The following is a 22,637-nucleotide window of genomic DNA, read 5'->3' on the forward strand; positions in this document are numbered from 1 at the left end:
TAAGCCACGCCCACAATGTGGTAGCAAAAGTTTTGGCAGCCCTTCATTTCATTTCATTTCATTTCATTTCATTTCATTTATTGGATTTATATGCCGCCCCTCTCCGAAAACTCGGGGCGGCTAACAACAGTCATGAACAATATACAGTAAAAATCCAATACTAAAAACTAACTTAAAACCCCTTAATATATAAAACCAGCATACGTACAAACATACCATACATACAGTTGTATCAGCCTAGGGGGAGAAGAAGTCTTAATTCTCCCATGCCTGACGGCAGAGGTGGGTTTTGAGTAGCTTACGAAAGGCAAGGAGGGTAGGGGCAGTTCTAATCTCTGGGGGGAGTTGGTTCCAGAGGGCCGGGGCCGCCACAGAGAAGGCTCTTCTCCTGGGTCCCGCCAAGTGGCATTGTTTCGTTGACGGGACCCGGAGAAGACCCACTCTGTGGGACCTAACTGGCCGCTGGGATTCGTGCGGCAGAAGGCGGTTCCTGAGATAATCTGGTCCGGTGCCATGAAGGGCTTTATAGGTCATAACCAACACTTTGAATTGTGACCGGAAACTGATCGGCAACCAATGCAGACTGCGGAATGTTGGTGTAACATGGGCATATTTGGGAAAGCCCATGATTGCTCTCGCAGCTGCATTCTGCACGATCTGAAGTTTCCGAACACTTTTCAAAGGTAGCCCCATGTAGAGAGCGTTACAGTAGTCGAACCTCGAGGTGACGAGGGCATGAGTGACTGTGACCAGTGACTCCCGGTCCAAGTAGGGTCGCAACTGATGCACCAGGCGAACCTGGGCGAACGCCCCCCTCGCCACAGCTGAAAGATGTTTCTCTAATGTGAGCTGTGGATCGAGGAGGACGCCCAAGTTGCGAACCCTCTCTGAGGGGGTCAATGTTTCTCCCCCCAGGGTAATGGACGGACAGATGGAATTGTCCTTGGGAGGCAAGACCCACAGCCACTCCGTCTTGTCTGGATTGAGTTTGAGTTTGTTGACACCCATCCAGGCCCCAACAGCCTCCAGGCACCGGCACATCACTTCCGCTGCTTCGCTGACTGGACATGGGGTGGGGACCCCTGCTTTAGACAAGCTAGACTATAACATCTATGGCTTCTATACAATATGGTCAGAGCTCTTTGGAAAAAAGAGATCCAGATATCTGGAAAGAGACAGATTTTTTTAAAAAAAATCACTTGATTATTTCTCAGATATTACGCTTAAACTATATAAGTATCTCTGGATTCCACCAACTGGGAGTAAAAAATAGACTGTTGGATCTTTACATGGCCTGCAGCCAGGCTAAACATTCAGGAAATATGAGGCCATAAAAAGACCAGGGGAAACTTTCCTTGATTCTTTTAAGGCAATTTAGAATGTAAAGTGGGTACAGAAAAGCATCAGACCATAAATCTGTTTTATAGGTTATGCTAAGATACAGTTTATTTAACTGGTTTCCTGAATAAACAGCAATTGATTAGGGTTTTTTTTAGTTTGTTATGTTTTAACCTCAGTTAACTGTTCCATTTCTTTTACTGTTTTGTATTTATTCTTATTGTATTTGTACTGCTGTTGTAAACTGCCCTGAGTCCTTCGGGATTGGGTGGCATAGCAGTCGAATAAATAATAATAATAATAATAATAATAATAATAATAATAATAATAATGATTACAATAATCCTAATTATGGTTTTCAAACCACAGTGACAAGGTTCATGCAAAATAATAATAATAATAATAATAATAATAATAATAATAATAATTTATTAGATTTGTATTAGATTTGTATGCTGCCCCTCTCCGAAGACTCGGGGCAGCTCACAACAATAATAAAAAGAATGTTACAATGGAACAAATCTAATATTAAAAGAGAAAAAACATATAAAACCCCATCATTTAAAACCAAACAACACATACATACCAAACATAAAATATAAAAGCCTGGGGGAGAGGTCTCAGTTCCCCCATGCCTGGCGATATAGGTGGGTCTTGAGTAATTTACAAAAGACAAGGAGGGTGGGGGCAGTTCTAATCTCCGGGGGGGAGTTGATTCCAGAGGGCCGGGGCTGCCACAGAGAAGGCTCTTCCCCTGGGGGTCTGCCAAACGACATTGTTTAGTCGACGGGACCCGGAGAAGGCCAACTCTGTGGTACCTTATCGGTTGCTGGGATTCATGCGGTAGCAGGTGGTTCCGGAGGTACTCTGGTCCAAACCAACATCCAATAAGCCACATTTTCATCTCACTGTGAGGTGTGAGACTAGCCAGCATTTCTCCTCTCTGTTGCTGAGGCCTCCCCCCACCCCAACTTATAAAATCTACTGGGAAGAGAGCAACAAAACCATGAAGAGGTATCATGGGGGGACATGATCGAAACATTTAAATATGTTAAACGGTTAAATAAGGTTCAGGAGGGAAGTGTTTTAAATAGGAAAGTGAACACAAGAACAAGGGGACACAATCTGAGGTTAGTTGGGGGAAAGATCAAAAGCAACGTGAGAAAATATTATTTCACTGAAAGAGTAGTAGATCCTTGGAACAAACTTCCAGCAGACGTGGTTGGTAAATTTCCTTATTAACTGAATTTAAACATGCCTGGGATAAACATATATCCATCCTAAGATAAAATACAGGAAATAGTATAAGGGCAGACCAGATGGACCATGAGGTCTTTTTCTGCCATCAGTCTTCTATGTTTCTATGTTTCTATGTTTCTATCATCTAGCCTTCTAGAACACCCCAGCCCCATCCCAACTGGCTGCTACAGGAATGGTGAATTATTAAGAGTGGGTGTGTCTTATTTATTTTCATCCTGTGTCATATATTTTTAGAGTGAAAGCCTGAGGGCAGGGACTGACTGTTTCTATTCTTATGTAAGCTTTGATAGGAGTCACTCAAGCTAAACAGCAGGGTATAAATGTTTTTAGCAAATCCACATCAGGGGTGAAGTTCAGCAGGTTCTGACGGGCTCTGGAGATCCAGTAGCGGAAATTTTGAGTAGTTTGGAGAACTGGCAAAAACCACCTCTGACTGGCCCCAGAGTGGGGAGGGAATGGGGATTTTGCCGTATCCTTCCCCTGCCACGCCCACCAATTTTGATCCACAGCATAGACTGAGCTTGTGCCTGTCTACTTTCTGGATGTCTGTGGCTACAGCCATAAGACAGGAGTGGCAGCCTTATGCCTTCTTTCGTCAATAAACAAAACACTTAATTAAACTTGAGTGTCCAAGGCTACAGTCTTCATTTGATCCTTGTCAGTTTCTGACACGAAATCTTTACCTAGCAGGATGCTGTTGCAAAATCAGCTGCAGGGATAGACAGCTGGGGATATGCTGAAGAGCTTTACCTTGGATCTGGAGTGAGCCCTCGACACGCATGCCATGTTTCATAACTGTCCCAGCCTGAGCCAGGCCTTCATCAAGCTCTCCGGGACGTCGGAAGTTGGAGCACTTCACATCCTCAAACACCTGGAACATCTCATACACACGAGCAGTGTAGCCTGCTAATTCAGTTGCCTAGAGAAGAGAGGCACAACTAAAATTAATTTACATCTGGAATGGGAACCCGTATTTCAAATTATTAGACTTTTGTCAGGGATTGAGTTAATGGGCATTCACCGGTGGTTGTTTCCCCAAATCTGGGTCTATTCACAACAGGCCAGAATAATGTTTCAAAGCATTTATCCAGCTCTTACTATGCTGGAGATATACAGTGTTCCCTCGATTTTCGTGGGGGATGCGTTCCGAGACTGCCCGCGAAAGTTGAATTTCCGCGAAGTAGAGATGCGGAAGTGAATACACTATTTTTGGCTATGAACAGTATCACAAGCCTTCCCTTAACACTTTAAACCCCTGAATTGCAATTTCCCGTTCCCTTAGCAACCACTTAGATTATTACTCACCATGTTTATTTATTAAAGTTTATTTAAAAAAATATTTATTAAAGGCAGATGAAAGTTTGGCGATGACATATGACGTCATTGGGCGGGAAAAACTGTGGTATAGGGGAAAAAACCGCAAAGTATTTTTTAATTAATATTTTTGAAAAACCGTGGTATAGACTTTCCGTGAAGTTCGAACCCGCGAAAATTGAGGGAACACTGTATATGAAACCATACAGATCATATTTGCAAGAGGTATCCATAAGATATAATCAAACTGACAATTAGGACTGTAGCAATCAGAAGACAAATGGGTGTAACCAGTATTTCCCTGAACCCACAGAGTTAAGTAATGCCTCATATTTACTAATAGGGAATAGAAAATTATTCAATTAATGCAACTACCTTTCATTTGCATTCCGTTCCTGTATTTAAAATAAATCTCTGCCCATAAGCAATTAATATGAAAAACTTCCTCTTCCCTGAACAGCTTTTAATTTTTCTTGTTACATTTGTAACAGAGGGGCGGCATACAAATCCAATAAATAATAATAATAACCCTCACCAATGCAAAAGCAATTTTGATGTCAGATTTTTCTGGGAGATATGCAATAGAAACCCAATGTACTGGTTATGGTTCTAGACTTAAAGTTCAAGTCCAATTCACCCACGCAGCTCACTGATTAGTTTCGGTTAGTCTCTCTCTAAGTCTTCAGCAGTTTTTATGAGGTAAAATTAGGAAAGATCCTCATGTAAACTATTTAAGCTTCAGGAGGAGGAGGATATAAATCAATCAGTCAGTCAATTAAATGCAGCAGAAATGAGGTACTTTAAGAGTGTAGATTTCAAAAAGAAGAAATAAGGTCAAGAGTAATGGATATTGAATGAATATGGACTTAATGAGTGACTCTTATTAAGAAGTGTTTTGAATTTTTAAAATATATAGATACAATGAACAATAACAACATCACAAAGAATAATTTTTGATCAGGCAGTGACCATAAGTAATATTCCTGCCTATTTTTTCCACAATGATTCTGTGAAGTGGGCTCAGAAAGAGTGCCTGGCCCAAAGTTATCCAACCATCTTTCGTGAGTAAGGGAGGCCTAGAATATATACAATCTCCTGGTTTCTAGGCCAGCACCTTTGCTAATATACAAAACTTGTTCTCTGTGAAATTAAATTTCTTTTACAAAACAAGTATCACATCAGAGTTATTCTGAAAGGAGATAAGCAGGGATTGCATCAACAGCAATAGCATTTAGGCTTATATACCACTTTACAGTGCTTTAAAGCCTTCTCTAAGGGGTTTACAGAGTCTGCATATTGCCCCCAACAATCTGGGTCCTCATTTTACCCACCTTGGAGGGATGGAAGGCGGAGTCAACCTTGAGCCTGGTGAGATTCGAACTCACATATTGCAGGTAGCCACCAAGGCTCTTAGGATCGATAAGCCTGAGAGATGGCTTGACATTAAGCCACAATGATGTGTATAGGCTTTGGTGCTAGCATAATGTATGAACATGGCCAATGTTGTCCTGATTGTTAGATCTGGGGTGAAAATCCAGATAACCACTAGATAAATAGTAAAGATAGATTTATGTATCTCTTTACTGTCTTCTAAATGATGATCTAGATTTTTGCACCCTGATCTGATAGCCATAAAGAAGGTAAGGAAGATCTACCCTGATCCTGTAAATGTCTACTCAGAAAATAATATTATAGTGGTACCTCTACTTATAAACTTAATTGATTCCGTGACCAGGTTCTTAAGTTGAAAAGTTTGTAAGAAGAAGCAATTTTTCCCATAGGAATTAATGTAAAAGCAAATAATACGTGTGATTGGGGAAACCACAGGGAGGGTGGAGGCCCTATTCCCTCCCAGGGGATTCCTAGAGAGTCCCCATGGAAGCTTCTCCCCGCCTTTTCTGGCCCTGTTTCCTCCCAGGAGATTCCTGGAGATGCCCCACGGAGGCTTCTCCCCGCCTTTTATGGTTACAGTTTCAGGGGCTCGGGTTTGTAAGTGGAAAATGGTTCTTGAAAAGAGGCAAAAAGATCTTGAACATCTGGTTCTTATCTAGAAAAGTTCGTAAGTAGAGGCGTTCGTAGGTAGAGGTACCACTGTATATTTACTATTCTGGTAAAATGGGACTTATTCTAAAGAGTGGAGCAATAAAGGATGGTTGGATCCACTGTGTTTGACTAGGGTGGTAACAGATGAAAACTGATCTTATGAAATATTAGATCGAAGGCCTAATGCAGAGGTCTTCAAACTTGGCAACTTGAAGACTTGTGGACTTCAACTCCCAGAATTCTCCAGCCAGCACAGCTGGCTGGAGAACTCTGGAAGTTGAAGTCTACAAGTCTTCAAGTTGCCAAGTTTGGTGACCCCTGGCCTAATGGGTATGGCTACTTCCTGCTCCCAGATCTTGCAAGACTGGAGCCCTGCCTGAATGCAGGTCATACTTTAGGGAGTATGTGTCTTTTAGAATTGCATCTCAGGAGATTAGAAAAACATAGAGGATTTACATCTTTATTTACACCCTTCATCTGAGGATCAGACTGACCCAATTCCTCCCCACGCAACTGAGCATCTGTACCTCTTTGTAAGAAGAGATGACCCTCTCGGTGGCATCAGCTGCTGCAGACAAGAGACTCCGTGCTGTGGTAAAAGCCTCGGTCCTCAAGCTGACCAATTCTTGCTCTTCCATTTCCAGTGCAGCTTGTTTCACTGCCTCTGAATCTGGTGGAACAAAATTGTGACAGGGAAGAAAGGCTGGAACACTTATCTCAATTTCTCCACTGACTTCTACTGCCTACAATCCCATTTTCTTATTAGGAATCACTCTCCTTGAAACCCCGATCTGAGGTCGCTTATCCATGCTGCAGTCTGGCACCTCATAAGAACCCTGCTCTGATGGGGGCCAGAACCCCCCCCCCCAAAAAAAGGCATTCTCCTCTACAAAACTATTAATCAAATAATACTCGGAATACAGTGTTCCCTCGATTTTCGTGGGTCCGAACTTCGCGAATAGCCTATACCACGGTTTTTCAAAAAATATTAATTAAAAAATACCTCACAGGTTTTTTTCTATACCACGGTTTTTCCCGCCCGATGACGTCATACGTCATCGCCAAAGTAATAATTTTTGCAAATAAATAACAAAAAATATAATTATTGTTAATAAATAATTATGTTTATAAATATCAGGATCACTAAGTGTCTTATTCAATGGTGAGTACCAGTAATAAGGGTGAGTAAATGGTTGTTAAGGGAATGGAAAATTGCAATTTAGGGGTTTAAAGTGTTAAGGGAAGGCTTGTGATACTGTTCATAGTCAAAATGGTGTATTTACTTCCGCATCTCTACCTCGCGGAAATTCAACTTTCGCGGGCGGTCTCGGAACGCATCCCCCGCGAAAATCAAGGGAACACTGTATTGCTTGAAAATCTTTTGTAATAAACCTCCAGGATGAAGACTCCTATTCACGCTTTAGGTTTCCCTTAATCCTTCAAAGCTCTGTGGTTTAGGATTTAAACAGTGAAGTGTGAAGAAAGGTTTTACATAGTTTAATCTTTTTCCTGACATGTATTTGGGACTAGCAGGTGGAAAAAAAATTACAACATGAAGGAAGTTAATAGTGATAGCCCTTGACTTAAGACTGGTCACCCATCAAAGTTATGACAGGTACTTATGACCTAATCCTGAAGTTATGTCCACTGCAGATGGCTACTTGTGGGATTGTGCCATATGGCCCAGGAATGGTGTGGTCTATTTCCTTACCCAGATCTCCTGAGCTATGGAGATCTTCAAAAGGTAAGTGAACAATAGGTGACAAGGTACGAGGAGGAGGCCCAAGCAGCCATGGGGGGGGGGACCCCAAGGGATGGGAAGCAGAGCCTGGGGTCTCTCAGAAGGTGGAGGCGGCCTTGGGCCTGTACCAGGCCCTCCCACCAGGCTCTGCCCCATCCTTGAGATGCTCCACTTAACATGTGTGTTTGTTTAACGAGTGCATTTAACAAAAAACATCAGGATAAGCTGTGACAGAGGGGTTGATTAAGTGAGGCAGTTCACTTAAGAGCCCTCCTGACTCCAACTGTACTGGGCAGGCTCCATTTTGGCTCTAATTCAAGGACTACCGGTACCTGTCTGTGGTCTCCATGAAGAGGTCATTGCATTTATGCAAACTGCCTTTATCATTTTTATTTTATTATATAACGTACAAAAAGAAGAAAAACAAAATAGGGAATTAAGGGAGGGGAAGGGAATGGGGAGAGGGGTGGGTGGGTGAGAAGTTCCATGGGGAAGGGGTAGAGAAAGAAAAGGGAGCAATGACTTCCAACTCTTCCCAGCACAGTACAAATATAAACACACTGCAATCTGAATGTTTTGTTTGTACACATTAATATATAACTAGCCATTTCTAGAACATCAAAGCTTTCTAATCAACAAAACCAAGATCAAAGTTTTTTCTTTCTTTACAAGTCCACATTCCAGAAGTGATATCCAAATAAGCTGTGAAAATACTTACAAACCCCTCACATCCTGGACATAAACTGTTTCAACTCCTACCCTCAAAACAACACTATAGAGCAATACACACCAGAACAACTAGACACAAGAACACTTTTTTTCCTCAACGCCCTCACTCTGCTTAACAAATAATTCCCTCAACACTGTCAAACTATTTGTTAAGTCGGTGCTACTATTAATCTTCTCATCACTCCCATCATCCATCTCCTCCCACTAACGATTGTAACTTTGTTGCTTGTATCCTTACGACTTATGTTGACTGGTTCCTAATATGATTTTGATTGCTTATTTGTACCCAGACTATCATTAAGTGTTGTACCTTATGTTTCTTGATGAACTTATCTTTTTATGTACATTGAGAGCATCCACACCAAGACAAATTCCTAGTGTGTCCAATCATACTTGGCTAATAAAAAAATCTGTTTCTGTTCTGTTCTATTTATTCTATTTCACATATTTTCCTCTTTAAATAAATAAGGCAATCAATTTAACAATTTCTGCTTTACCTTCCTTGCTATAGAAATAATAATGTATTTCTATTTGCACTTAGTAATTTTTGTGAATTGTCACAATTTTAATTTACAAAATTTATTGTATCCTTTCAAATTCTTCGGCCTTACTGAAAAAACCCTAACTGCTAGAAGGAACTGTCAACAGGGGAGGAATGATTTTAGGCTTTTAATAAAAAAACAAGGTATTTGGGGACTAGTGGACTAGTGTTCAGTTTTCTACTATCACACGAGCATCTTTCTGTGCTTGGTTGCATTTTCCTGGGACTATTTCTATATTAGTGATTCTAGACATCTGAATCTGAAGGGCAAAGCATGAATTGGAGTGTGTGTCTAAGTGCACATAGCAATTCCTTTAAACTACTATGCCTCCATTACTTGGGACCATGTACTTGGGATCTGCAATCATAGGGTGGAAAAAGCTTGTTAGTTTTAAGGAAGTACTGACACGATGCCGCACAAACACTTGTGCCCTCTATGAATCCATATATGTACATCACCCAGCCATTATCTGTACATCTGTACATTATCTGTACATCGCCCAGTTATTATCATCATGATATACAGACAGAGGAATGTTTGGGTGACACACCACCAATCACTAGTGTGGAAATGGTTTATATGAGACCTGAAGACATGAACCAAGGAGAAGTTGCCCTGGATTATTCTGCCATCACTAAGCCTTCCAGAGAATTAGAAGTAGAGTTTCAGTCATCATCTTGAAAACATCCTTAATGATTCCACATTGATCCTCTTCCAGCTCCTGCTTGTTAATATATGAGCGTAAACATCCATTTTATTATTCTGGGCCATGTTGCCACCAGAAGAGCAGCGGTTTTTGCTTCTTTCTCCCGTCCTCACCTGTTTCAGAGTAGCCAGTAGCAGTGATGATTGGTACGGCCACCATGACCAGCCCAGCAGCACTCCACACATACTTCATAAGGAACTGTTCCAGCATCACATACCAGAGTCTCTCCAGAAGCAGCACGTTGATTTGGGAGGCCAGCTGACGATAACAATGCCTCAGAAGGGACAGCTCCACCTGAAAAAGAGTAGCAGGAGCATAGAATGTGACTTGAGATTTACAACTACTAAGATAATATAGCATTTTCATATAGCTTTTATTTCAACAATGTAAATGTACCATAGAACCTCCAGTGCATGTAGACAAACTGATCTGTTCCTGGATTGGAGAAAAGATTAAAAACCAAATGAATTGGAAAATTAGATTGAGGGAGATGCCTGTTCTTATAGGAAACCTTTTTTAAAGATCACAATAGGTTAATATATTGTGTGAATCTAGCATAATGCTTTAAATCAGAATTTGTAACATAGAATGTTCAGATTTAGGCAATTGTAGTTTACTGAATAAACCAAGATGAAAAATACCATGATTATGGAAATTAGACTGCAGACCCAATAAATCTAAAAACTCAGAGAACCCCAGATAAAGAATTGAGTTTGTTATTATTTCTACTATTATGGGAACTTACAGCCAAATTATTTCTCCTGCCCAGTGTCAGTGCTTTCTGCAGCATATTTATATAAAAGAGACACTAACTGAAGTTTTACTCTTTACTTCTATGGCAGGAGAGAGAGAGAAAAAATCACCTTAGAACTTAGATCAGCAACCTGTCATTAAAGACGTTGGAACAGGATATGTTAAAAAGACTTTTAAAAAGAAGTAGCAGATTTAATCACCCCCTTGTAGTGTAAACACTATGACTTAATTCTAACTTGTGTTTTAGTGCAATGATATAACACGATAACAGAGAAATGAACCAATCGCTAACATCTTAGTTATAATTCTCAATAAACTCAAATACAGAAGAATAGAGATGCTTAGATTTTTAATTCTCCTTCTGACATTGGAAACATTTTTAAACAGTAATGAAAAATAAACACTGCTACCTCTATTCCAAGAAAAGTATTGTGCATGTTTCTCTGTTCCTTCATCTAAGCCAGTGTTTCCCAACCTTGGCAACTTGAAGATATCTGGACTTCAACTCCCAGAATTCCCCAGCCAGCATTTGCTGGCTGGGGAATTCTGGGAGTTGAAGTCCAAATATCTTTAAGTTGCCAAGGTTGGGAAACACTGATGTAAGCTATTGTGAAAGAACAAGGATGGGTAAAAAGAAAAAAGAAAGAGGTTTGCTGTCATCAGTAGTAAGTACTGTATATCTCAATGAATGAACTGCACCAGATTGTCCCTCTCACTCTGCAGAAGAGTTACGTTGTTTATTAATATCCTACCATTATTATTTTTATAAACAACTTAAGAGTACCCAATGTTCTTTTTTCCTTCTATTTCCCCCACAACCACCTTGTGAGGTGAGTTAGACTGAGAGAATGATTAACTCAAAGTCAGTCAGCCGATTTTCATATCTAAGGTGCAACCAGAACTCATAGCCCTAGTCCAGTGATGGAGAACCTTTTTTCCCTTGGGTGCCGAAAGAGCGTGCACGCTCGCTATCGTGCATGCACTCCCATAATTCAATGCCTGGGGAGGGCGAAAACAACTTCCCCCACCCCCCGAAGACCTCCGAGAGGCCGGAAATGACCTGTTTCCCAACTTCTGGTGGGCCCAGTAGGCTCATGTTTTGCCCTCCTCAGGTTCCAAAGGCTTCACTGGAGCCAGGAGAGGGTAAAAACGCCCTCCCCCATCCACACTGGAGGCCTCTCTGGAAGCCAAAAACGCCCTCCCAGAACCTCTGTGTGAGCCAAAAAGCAGGCTGGCACACACATGCACATTGGAACTGAGCTAGGGCAACAGCGCGCATGCCAGCAGATATGGCTCCGCGTGCCACCTGTGGTACCTGTGCCATAGCTTTGCCATCACTGATATAGTCCATATAAACAGATACAAATGAAGGGTAAAGCATTCTAGACTTTAGTTGCTCTACAGCAAAGTTCCAAAAATTTCTACTTGCAGTTGAGTTCAGTGGAACTCTCCCCATCCCAATTTTAGCTAAGAATTTAAAACTGCAGCCTTTTTGTCCATTTCCTTATCTTCTTTAATTCATATTGGGCCAGAATACATCCGGAACCGCCTTCTACCGCACGAATCCCAGCGACCGATAAGGTCCCACAGAGTTGGCCTTCTCTGGGTCCCGTCGACCAAACAATGTCGTTTGGCGGGCCCCAGGGGAAGAGCCTTCGCTGTGGCAGCCCCGGCCCTCTGGAATCAACTCCCCCCAGAGATTAGAACGGCCCCCACCCTCCTTGTTTTTCGCAAATTACTCAAGACCCACCTTTGTCGCCAGGCATGGGGGAGTTAGGATACTCCTTCCCCTAGGCCATTACAAGTTATGTATGGTATGTTTGTGTGTATGTTTGGTTTTTATAATAAGGGTTTTTAGTTGTTTTATTAAATTGGATTGCTACATGCTGTTTTTTATCATTGTTGTTAGCTGCCCGAGTCTGCGGAGAGGGGCAGCATACAAATCCAATCAATCAATCAATCAATCTTCTCTGGACTGTCCTACCAAACCTTCTTCAGGCCTTATTAATATCTCAGAGCATATGGCCTTTGGCTCACAATTCCATGAATCCTAATGTAGTTTAATTGACATTTCCTCATCCACATTAGGCATAGCATAAAGGAATCATTAGGTTAGCTCTGTGATGTATACCTACATGCACTCCTCCTACTGTACACTCTTTACTATCCTTCTACTGCAAACAGGTAGTACAAACTGCAAAGATTAATTGAAAAGTCACAAATTATTAACGATGGAATAAATACACGCAGCTAAGAATCCTCTAAACTTCCCTATCCCACCTAGAAAATCCAGTAGTTGATATAATGCAGACATCTATCACATAACAAACGTTATTAGGTCTAATGCTGGTCATGGGATATTACTGAGCCCTTGCTTGAAAAGAGCAACTGTTGCAATTTGATCCTTTGAAAAAAATCGAGGTGAACCTTGAAAGAGGCAGGAAACATTTGTCCCCATTTGCTTTTGATGTTTGTGTAAATATGACTTTAAATGGCTCTTAATTATGGGGAGAAGTTACTACAGGGAGAGATGTTGGCCTTGGAAGAGACTTGGCAGGAAGCATTAGCACCAAAGAATGGGGAAAACGAAGATATATGAAAGAGAGGACTATTAATATCAAATTCTCTTTCCCGGGGTTAAAAGATCCTTTCTTTCTCCTTTCTTTGTCAACAGGAGTTTTGATTTACCCCAATATTCCTTGCTGGTATTTCTTATTTCTATATTTGGGAATAGGAAATTCCCCACACCATACCCCATGCCCTTCAGTTCACTCCTCTGCCTGGGAATGTAGGAAACATTAAAAGGCAAGCCGGTGTCAAACTTAGAAGGCCTTGAGGCTACTTCAACTGTTTGAATTATGTAGCATCAACAAGAAACCAAGAAAGATTTTTGCAGGAAGTTGGGAAGGACTGAAGCTAGTAACAAGGACAGATTACAGATTATAATCAAGGTTAGAGCCCTAGATGTGCCTCGGGACATATTCAAGGAGACAACAAAGGGAGGAAGTAAACAAGGGTGCTGGTCTAAATCTGTTTCAGGACAGCTTCATTTTACCTAAGGCAGAATTGTAACTGACTTAGCTGCAGGGGACTTTTGACATAGTTCTACAGGAGATGGTGGTAAATTACTAATACAGAGATTAAAAACACAGTACCTTCCCTCTACTTTTCTAATTAGACTGTGTTATCATTCCTCAAGAATCCAAATAGCCCAGAGACTTCCTCTTTCTACCAAACTAAATCTTCTTTTTCTACTAAAGAATATTGGCATTCTGCCTCCAACTTTACCTACCTTATGCCCGCCATAGAAGGCAATCTCTTCCGAATTGGCCACCACACGAGAATGCATATAGCGCAGCTCTCCTTTCCGGCGTGCTTCCTCAGCCACCAGTTGGCCAAATTTTGGTGAACAGGCACGTAGTACATTGGCAGTGATGTAAACCACCAAGCCAGCAATAAATGAGGGCCAAGCTGTGTCAGCCCCCTTTGATCTAGCTGAACTGACCAAAGTATAGGAAGTCACAATGAGATCAAGGACGGGCTTGGTCAAGTTTGAGTACAGATGGGCCACGGAGTTAGCAAAGGCCACCAAATCTTCCGTGAGTGACTGGTCCGGGTTACGCAACCGCCCATCCATGTTGCTGACCCGGTAGTAGGTCTGACCCTGAAAGTAGAGCTGATAGGCATGGTCCACTAAGCGTCCGCGGAAAGCCAGGCTCAGTTGTCCTTCCAGGTACCGAATGGCACTGTTGACAAAAGTGGCCGGCAGGGCAATGAGGAGCCACTGAAGAAGCTGCCACGCAAAGTCCTTTGGTTTCTTACGGACAATGCAGCGGGCCAAGCGTCCATCCAGCTGGGCCACGTAAACCGAGAGGAAGGTCCGGCTAGCAAGGGCAGCTGAATGCAAGGCCAAGAGCCCCGTCTGCCGGCACAGGGGCCCTGGGAACAGCAACCTCAGGAGTCGCAGGAGGCGGAGAAAAAACACCTTGTTGACACCAGGTGGTGATGCAGCGCCCACCTCGAGCTCCTTCCACTTTGCCGTTGACTCGCTGGGGCTGGTGGTCTCTGCATTCACCCGGAGGACGGAGGCAGCCCACTGCCTCCGCAGGATGGGGTACAACTTCCTGGCCCCATATGCTGCCAGCAACAGTGCCACGGCTGCTCTTTTGGCGGTGATCCCTTGGCTCAGCCGCGTGGCTACTTTGGCTGGGGCGAAGGGCATCATCCCCACGGGGTGAGAGGGAGGCACTTGCCTCCGCTCTCCGGGCTTCGGCTTTTTCCTCCCTCTTCCCCAACCAAGAAGGCAGCGTCCTCGGATTAACTGTAACCGGGCTGACTCGGTAGCCGGGAGTCGGCTCTCAACCCACAACGCCCAACCCTCGGAGTGACAAGAGGGGGAGGGAACTGGAGAACGGCCATCCCTCTCAGACCATAGAGAGGGCGAGATAGGGAAGACGTTTCTACAGGTGGCCGGTAGAGGGCGAGGCCGCGAAGGAGGGAGGGCTCTACTACTCCGTTCGGAGGAAACAAAAAAACAAAAAACGCCAAGTTTCGAAAACAGTCGCGTGACGTGACGTTGCTCTCCTGTCCTTACTGTCCCTCTTCGGTCCTCTTCTCCAAAGCCTTGGGTATAAATGGCCCATCATTAAGGGGCGTGCATAAGTGCACCAGCGTGCCTTCCGTCTCCTGTCCTAATGTTTCTTTATATTTTTTTTATTGATTGATTTTGTCCATTACACAATGAGGGTTATAGGGGATATTACACATAGTAAAATACATAATGAAGATTATAGAGGATATACTCATAGAAAAATATATCTAAGAAAGAATAGAAGAGAAGAGAAGATATAGGAATAAAATATCAGTGAAAGAATAGAAGAGATATAGGAAAAGAAGAATGGTATAGGAGATATAGGAGAGCAAAAGGACCGGACGGAAGGCACTAGTGCACATGCACTACAGACTTGGCAACTTTAAGACTTATGGACTTCAACTCCCAGAATTCTCCAGCCAGCATAGCTGGGAGTTGAATTCTGGGAGTTGAGTCTTAAAGTTGCTATGTTTTGGGACCCCTGCACTAGAGTATCATGTATATGTATCATGTATATACTAGTATGTATATACTAGTATCATGTATATGAATATTATTATATCTAATGTTTTTTCTTATTTTCCTTTGTACTAGTATCATGTATATAAATATTATATCTTTACATAACTGCAATATGTACTTGACAAAATAAATAAATAAAAATAAATCATGTCTTCAGAGAAAGAAATGTGCCTTCCATCCCCTGTCCTAATGTTTCTCTTTTACTAGTATGTATATAAATATATCTTTGTATACCACCAATCCGTACGTGACAAAACAAATAAATAAAATAAAAAATAAATGTGCTATAGTAGTTTTTCAAATGAATAGGTTTGCTTTGGAATTGCTATGAATCATCCATTATATCGCAGGGGCTGGACTCGGGACTCCCCCGCCGCCCCTCCTAATTAATAAACTGAAATGGACAACTACATTATCAGATGACTGTAGTTATAATACCATATCAGTTTTTTCTCATTATTCCTATTTCCTTCCACTTATGACTGTATGACTGTAACTTGTTACTTGTACCTTTAAGAATTTTATTAATATTGATAGTTTCTTCATTGCTTATTTGACCCCATGACAATCATTAATTGTTATACTTCATGATTCTTGACAAATCTATATTTCCTTTTATGTACACTGAGAGAATCTGCACCAAAGACAAATTCCTTGTGTGTCCAATCACACTTCGCCAATAAAGAATTCTGTTCTATTGGGACAAGTATATTAAGGGTCATTTGTACGTAAGGCATCTGAATAAAGACAATTTAGTTGCAGGATCACATTAGTGTACTGCGTTAGAGAAATGGCATGCTAATCAGGATGTAGTAGTGCTAGTTGTGTCCACTCTATCTCTACTACTCTGCAAGATTGGAGAAATGCAGGTACTACATCCAACCCACACAGAGCTAACAGAAGGCAGAAACTGTTGTCCCTGAACCGAGACTCCAATGTCGTCTGAACAAACCACACAGAAGGTGTGATTTCATCAGAACCACAAAAAGAGAAGCAAAAAAGACAATTGTGTGGGAGGATATTTTTTTTGGTGTGTGTTATTGGTGTGCTGACTCAATTATTTGCAAGGTGCAACTTCCAAAAGCTTTAGGAATAATTTGTCTAAATAATTAGAGAGTTCAAAACAATAAAAGAGATTAAAAGTAGAGTCTACTTTGTCATCACTGTGGAATCTGAGGAACAAATAACAGCCCACAAAAACTCACATGAGCTCATATGAGCTCTGAAGCTATCTCATTCATTCACTACAAAGTCCAGGAGAAAAATCTGTGATTTCAAAGTATTCTATGTAGTGATTCCTGATACAGTATTTTAATATATCATTTATAACACAGCTGTTGGTGTTTTTCTGGCTCCAAGACAAGGATTTCATAACTCAACGTATTTCATCAAACAGTTGTATCGATACTTACACTACATAAGAATCCTTATGTAACCAAAAGCTAGAGGGCAAAATAGTTGCTTTGAAGCTAGATTCACCAATAGGTTTGGCAAGAAATCATAGCCTGATTAATATTTTATCTATGAATAGATACCTTATGTTTTTCCAGGTGTGCTTCTAAACTGACTGATTGCCAAGCTTGGTTACCCGGATACTATTTGATACAGCATCATCTAAAAGCTAAATGATTGTGCAGGCTATGGTAACTGTGAGATGCTGAGAGCATCTGCTGCCCTCAAGCTGCAGCTCCTGGAGCTGTTTTTACTTGTTTTATAATCTGAGCTTTCTTGCAAGAACTTAAAGTAGTGTATATAAAGTTATTTTTTGCACTGTTCCCTACAGTGATAATCCGGCAAGGTAGAACACACTAAGAGGTGATATCAGTCCCAAGAACCATCCACTGGCTGAGAATGGGCTACAATTGGATCTCCCTGATTCTAATCTGACACCTTGAACATTACATGGGCTTTCAGGAAGCAGTTTCCAAACACATGCCTAAAATTGGTTATGCCAATGGAAGAAAGAGGGCAGGGCATGAGGCACTAGTATCTATGTGTTGTGTACTAGATACAGAAGTGTTCATCTCTTCCCAAAGATACTTATAGTTCCTATTAGGATCTTCAACCTGTGACTTGGCTTCTACAATTTATCCCAACCTCCCATTGAAGAGAATATTGTTGTGAATTGGTCTGTTTCTTTTGAATTGATGTGGAGTGCTGCCATCTGCTGCAAACAGGAACCTGAAGTCTTTTTCATTGGGCAATCTCTATCAACTTGCCCACTTTGTCAGCATTCTACTAATAAATACATGAATAAATTAGAGTTGCACAATTTAACTTCCTGTGCCAATTTGAAAAAAAAAAAAAGGGGGGGGGAGACACTGTCATTGCTTTTCAGACAGGAAAACCCTTTTGTTCTTTAAAAGAATAGCATCTGTTTAACACTGGAGACACTTGCGATCATACTGACACTTTAAGCATAATTAAGTAATCCCACCCCACCCACCTGTATTATGGAAATACAAACATGCAAGGTATTATTGGCTTATAGGAATACTGTACTGTACTATGCCATTTTATTTCACTTTATTTTTCCTGCCATTTTTGGAAATTATCCACTGAATCCCTTTAAACTCGCCTGAGTCTTCGGAGAAGGGCAGCATACAAAAACAAACAAACAAACAAACAAACAAGGAGGAAAGAAAGAAAGAAAGAAAGAGAGAAAGAAAGAAAGAAAGAAAGAAAGAAAGAAAGAAAGAAAGAAAGAAAGCCAAACGGACTCTTTGGTTCCGAATGGGGGGATGACACCAGAGAGGGGGTGAAGGAAGCTACTACTGTAAAAGCCAGGGTGGTGCAGTAGTTAGAGTGCAGCACCGCAGGCTACTTCGGCTAATGGCTAGCTATAGTTCAGCAGTTCAAATCTCACCACCGGCTCAAGGTTGACCCAACCATTCACCCTTCCGAGGTGGGTAAACCGCTTAGAGAGGGCTGTAAAAGCAGTATGAAGTGCTATATAAGTCTAAATGCTATTTCTATCATAAATTCTTCCACTCGCTGCTTTCGAACTGGCAATTCTACCAAACCGTTTCTCCCCGAAAGCACTTCATTGCATCTCAGAAAGGAAACGGGAGGAAGGAGGATCATACATACATACATACATACATACATACATACATACATACATACATACATAATAGTGAGTGATAATTTTGTCTGGAAAAGAAAAAGGGGAGGAAAAACAAGAGCGACAGCAATCAAGCCATCGGAACTTCCGCACGCTAGCAATCCCTAACCAGGAGCCTCCAACCTTGGCATCTTTAAGACTTGTGGACTTCAATTCCCAGAATTCTGGGAGCTGAAGTTCATCAGTCTTAAAGTCGGCAAGGTTGGAGAAACGTTGGCTGAGGAATTCTGGGAGTTGAAGTCCACAAGTCTTACAAGTTGCCAAGGTTGGAAGGCACGCCCCCCCCCGCTCTAAACCCCGTGAGGGCGGGATCGCGGGCCATCCTCGCTAGAGATCATGGGAGCTGTAGTCCGACGCATTCCGCAGCAAGCTACTTCCTTCTCCCCTCCCCCCTATTTTTTTTAAAATAGACACGTCGAAAACTGCGACGACGCAGCCGCGCCTGCGACCCTGACGGAGCAACTTCGGCCTTTTACCCTCCCCCCACCCCTCGTCCCTATTTCAGAAAGCTCGCTTCGCGATTGGGCGGGGAGGGCGCGCTGAGACCACGCCCAACGACGGGGGGCGGGGTTTCGAACGTTCTCTACCTCTACCTTCGGCCGAGCAGGCGCTGCTTTTGGGGCTTAGTTGGGTACGTATTGGGGTCCCTCCCGCAGAGCTGGTCGGGGACGCGGGGGGAGGAAAGGAACAGGAGAGCGAAGCTGGTCATGCTGGAAAGAAAGCCAAAATAGGTTTTAAAAAGAAGGCGCTCCCGATTTTAAATGGCTTCTGGCGCCTTTCTTCTTACCCGATTTCGAAAGAATGGGGACTCTCCTGCAAGGGAGTTAGTTGAAGCACCCCCTAATTTTAACCCGCCCCCCACTTTTCTGTGGCGTCTTTCCATAATACACCTGAACGCAATTCTGTTTTGCTTGTAATCTGCTAATCTCCGCTTCCTTTTCTTCATCCTGGAAGCAGCCTACCTTCTCCCCCCTTCCTTCCTGAGTGCAAATTTTAGGAATGGGGGGGGGGGGGCTGGATGAATATTGCAAGGGGCCATTAATATGGAGGAACGAGTGAGTGGGTGGTGTCAGATGCATTGAGCAGGCCTATGGAGCCGGAGCATATTTGCGAAGGAGTGCGTGCTTGTGTGTGTAACAGGCACTAGCCTGTCCTTGCAGCCTTAACAATCTGCTCAGTCTCCAAAGAGAATTGCAAAAAGGTGGTAGTAGTCTGACTTGTTCGGCTGCCTTGTCAGTCATGGGGCTCTTGAGAAAGCGAACTCTCCTGGGAAATAATAGTAAAATCCTAGGGGATTGAATTAAAGAGGTATTTCGTATGCCAATCCCTGAGGTTTGCATGCCACTTTCCTCACTTTATATGGGAAAGTTGGGGCTAATTTGGCTCTTCTATGACTTGTGGACTTCAACTCCCAGAATTCCTGAGCCAAGCATGCTAGCTCAGGAATTCTGGGAGTTGAAGTCCACATGTCATAGAAGAGCCAACTTTGCCTACCTCTGGGCTAAGCACATAACTTTAACAAGAGTTGGCTTCCAATCTCTGGAGTTGTGAGAGGTGGAATTTTGTCAAATTGTGGAAATAGCTTTTGAAAGACTCCGATGAAAAGTGTTTTCTTTAAATTAAATGGGCAGTGTAAAAAAAAGGGCGGCATGCTTCCCAGTCTAGAATAAATGCTGATTTAAATTTCTTCCTCTTTTTTTTAAACCGAGGAACCCAAATATTTCAGTGGAATTGTGCAGGTGTTGCAATGCTTCAGCTGTCCGTAGCAGTCATGTGTGCTCTTTTAATCCCCCTTTCTGCTTGCTCAATTTGCAGATCTCTCTTGGAGACTGCATAACTTAGTATTTGAAAAGGTTTTTTTAAAAAAATATATGGACATGCTCTTTTGAAGAGTTGAATTCCAAGTGGGGTGGGTTTGAGGGGGGCTAACGGATGAAATCTTAAGCCTTGATATCCATTTTTTCCTTAAGGCCTAGCCCCAAACTCTGTGGTCTTGTTATGGTCTTGTTAACTTGGGGTGATATGAAGATCAGAAAATAGATACTGGTGAGCTTGTTGGATACATGCTCTATAGCAGAGGTTTCAAACTTGATTTCATTGAGAGCTGCAGCAAGGTTGTGTTTGATGGGGGCGTGGCCAGCTTGACAAGCTCCATTTTCAGCTGCAACAGCCTCTTGCATCCCCCTGCCTTAGAAAACAGAGCCTGGAGGGTCCGCACACAGCCTCCTGGGCTCCATTTTTGCTGGAAGAGGGCTGCTTGTGGCCGTACTGAGTTCAGTGTTTGCTGGCAGAGGCACTATTTGCAGTGTGGTCCCATGGGCCAGATCTAAGCAGTCCAGATTCTGCCCACAGGCTTTGAGTTTGACACCCCTGCTCTATAGTAATTATAGGAGAGCTGCCATTCAGCTGATTTCTACAACCCAGCTTAAATACACACCTACAAACACAGACACACAGATGTAATCCTCGATTTATGATTGCAGTGGAATTAGATTTCAGGTCCTAGGTCATTCTGGTTGTAAGGCACTTGCATGACTGGACCAAATTTTACAACATTTTTACAATGATTGTTTAGACAAAGCACTGCTGTAATTAAGCAAATACATGGTCCTAAGTGCAAACCCATTGCTCCAAATGAATGGAATTTTTTTAAAACCAGAAATCAACAAAAGCTACTGCAAATCATGGTCACAGGGCTGTGGGATGCTGTTGTAAAATCAAACTGTTGTAAAATCAAGCTGGTTGCCAAGCTGTTGAAATACAGTAATGGGGGTGTAAAGTACATATTCCAGACTTATAATTTTGAAGGATTGTTAAATGACTGGTTGTAAGCTAAGGATTAATTGCATTTGTGTTTCAAACTTAGAAATCTAAATAAAATGACTTGGTAATTAATCCAAAGCAGCCATATAATTTTTCATTTCAAAGCAAGCTATGAACTGAATAAAAGGAATATCATTAGCCTGTGCAAAGATGGCAAATAATCATATATTCTTTTTGCAAAGTTGCTACTTTTGTGTGAATAGCTTCCTTTTAATGAGATCAGTAAGAAAGGGATCTTAGATGCATGATTAACCCTTCTACTAAATCTAAAAATAGCAAATTTGTGCACATAATTTTGTGGGACAAATGCATGATTCTGCACTGATTTTTTTACAACGTAGTTCTCTCAGTGAGATCTTCCCTGTCCTACTTTCTTTTTCTTTAGTATATTTTGTGGTTCAATATTTGTGATTATATGTTATTCACATTCCTAAGGTGCTTAACTCATGGAAGATAGAATCTAACAGACAAGGCACAAATAATAAAAATGGTCATTCTGGGACTGTCTTGTAGTATGCAAGTCTATATAAATTCTGCAGATAGCTTCCTTGGTACCTATCTGATTTCCTATCTTTGTTTACATTTAAAAGATAACTTAATGAGAAGATAAAATACTACAGAAGAGTATATAAAGCATCAGTAGCATTTTCACTACCACCCCCAGAATGCTTGAGGCTTTAATGTGGTCCCCCTAGGTTTTCTTCAAAAATAAAAAAAATGAATGACTTAGACCAGTTCTTCTTTGAGTTCTCCCACTCTTAAAAGATAAAAGAAAATATTAGGGTAGATGGTCCTGTAGGAGGTGAAATAGAAAAGGTAGTTTTCTACTTACTTAGATTACTTACGGGACCGCCTTCTGTTGCATAAATCCCAGCGGCGTCCCACAGAGTTGGCCTTCTCCAGATCCCGCCGACCAGACAATATCGTCTGGCGGGGCCTTCTCTGGTGGCTCCGGCCTTCTGGAATCTGCTCCCTCCAGAGATTCAAACTGCCCCCAACCCTCCTCGCCTTTCGCAAGCTCCTTAAAACCCATCTATGTCGCCAGGCATGGGGCAGCTAGTACATTAAACTTCTGACCATTAAATGTTATGTGTGGATATGATTGTGAAATATTGATTGTTTTTTTTAAGATACAGTAATGGGATTTTAGT

At 42.0% G+C, this 22,637-nt stretch overlaps 2 protein-coding genes across 2 annotated transcripts in view; one reads left to right on the forward strand and one right to left on the reverse strand.

The window, feature by feature from the left end:
* ABCD1 (ATP binding cassette subfamily D member 1) overlaps window positions 1-14,866 on the reverse strand; it is a 31,343-nt gene extending 16,477 nt beyond the window's left edge. The window contains exons 1-4 of the mRNA XM_070741352.1: window positions 13,719-14,866; window positions 9,787-9,967; window positions 6,483-6,625; window positions 3,349-3,517 (exon numbers count right to left, since the gene is read on the reverse strand). Coding sequence (XP_070597453.1) covers window positions 3,349-3,517; window positions 6,483-6,625; window positions 9,787-9,967; window positions 13,719-14,651 — 1,426 coding nt within the window. The 5' untranslated portion in view covers window positions 14,652-14,866. The remainder of the gene's footprint in view (window positions 1-3,348; window positions 3,518-6,482; window positions 6,626-9,786; window positions 9,968-13,718) is intronic.
* A 4,123-nt stretch (window positions 14,867-18,989) lies between these two features.
* BCAP31 (B cell receptor associated protein 31) overlaps window positions 18,990-22,637 on the forward strand; it is a 50,991-nt gene continuing 47,343 nt past the window's right edge. The window contains exon 1 of the mRNA XM_070741353.1: window positions 18,990-19,294. The gene's annotated coding sequence lies outside the window, so the exon portion shown is untranslated. The remainder of the gene's footprint in view (window positions 19,295-22,637) is intronic.

The sequence above is a fragment of the Erythrolamprus reginae genome, chromosome 2 (genome assembly GCF_031021105.1).
Source record: "Erythrolamprus reginae isolate rEryReg1 chromosome 2, rEryReg1.hap1, whole genome shotgun sequence".
Classification (NCBI taxonomy): Eukaryota; Metazoa; Chordata; class Lepidosauria; order Squamata; family Dipsadidae; genus Erythrolamprus; species Erythrolamprus reginae.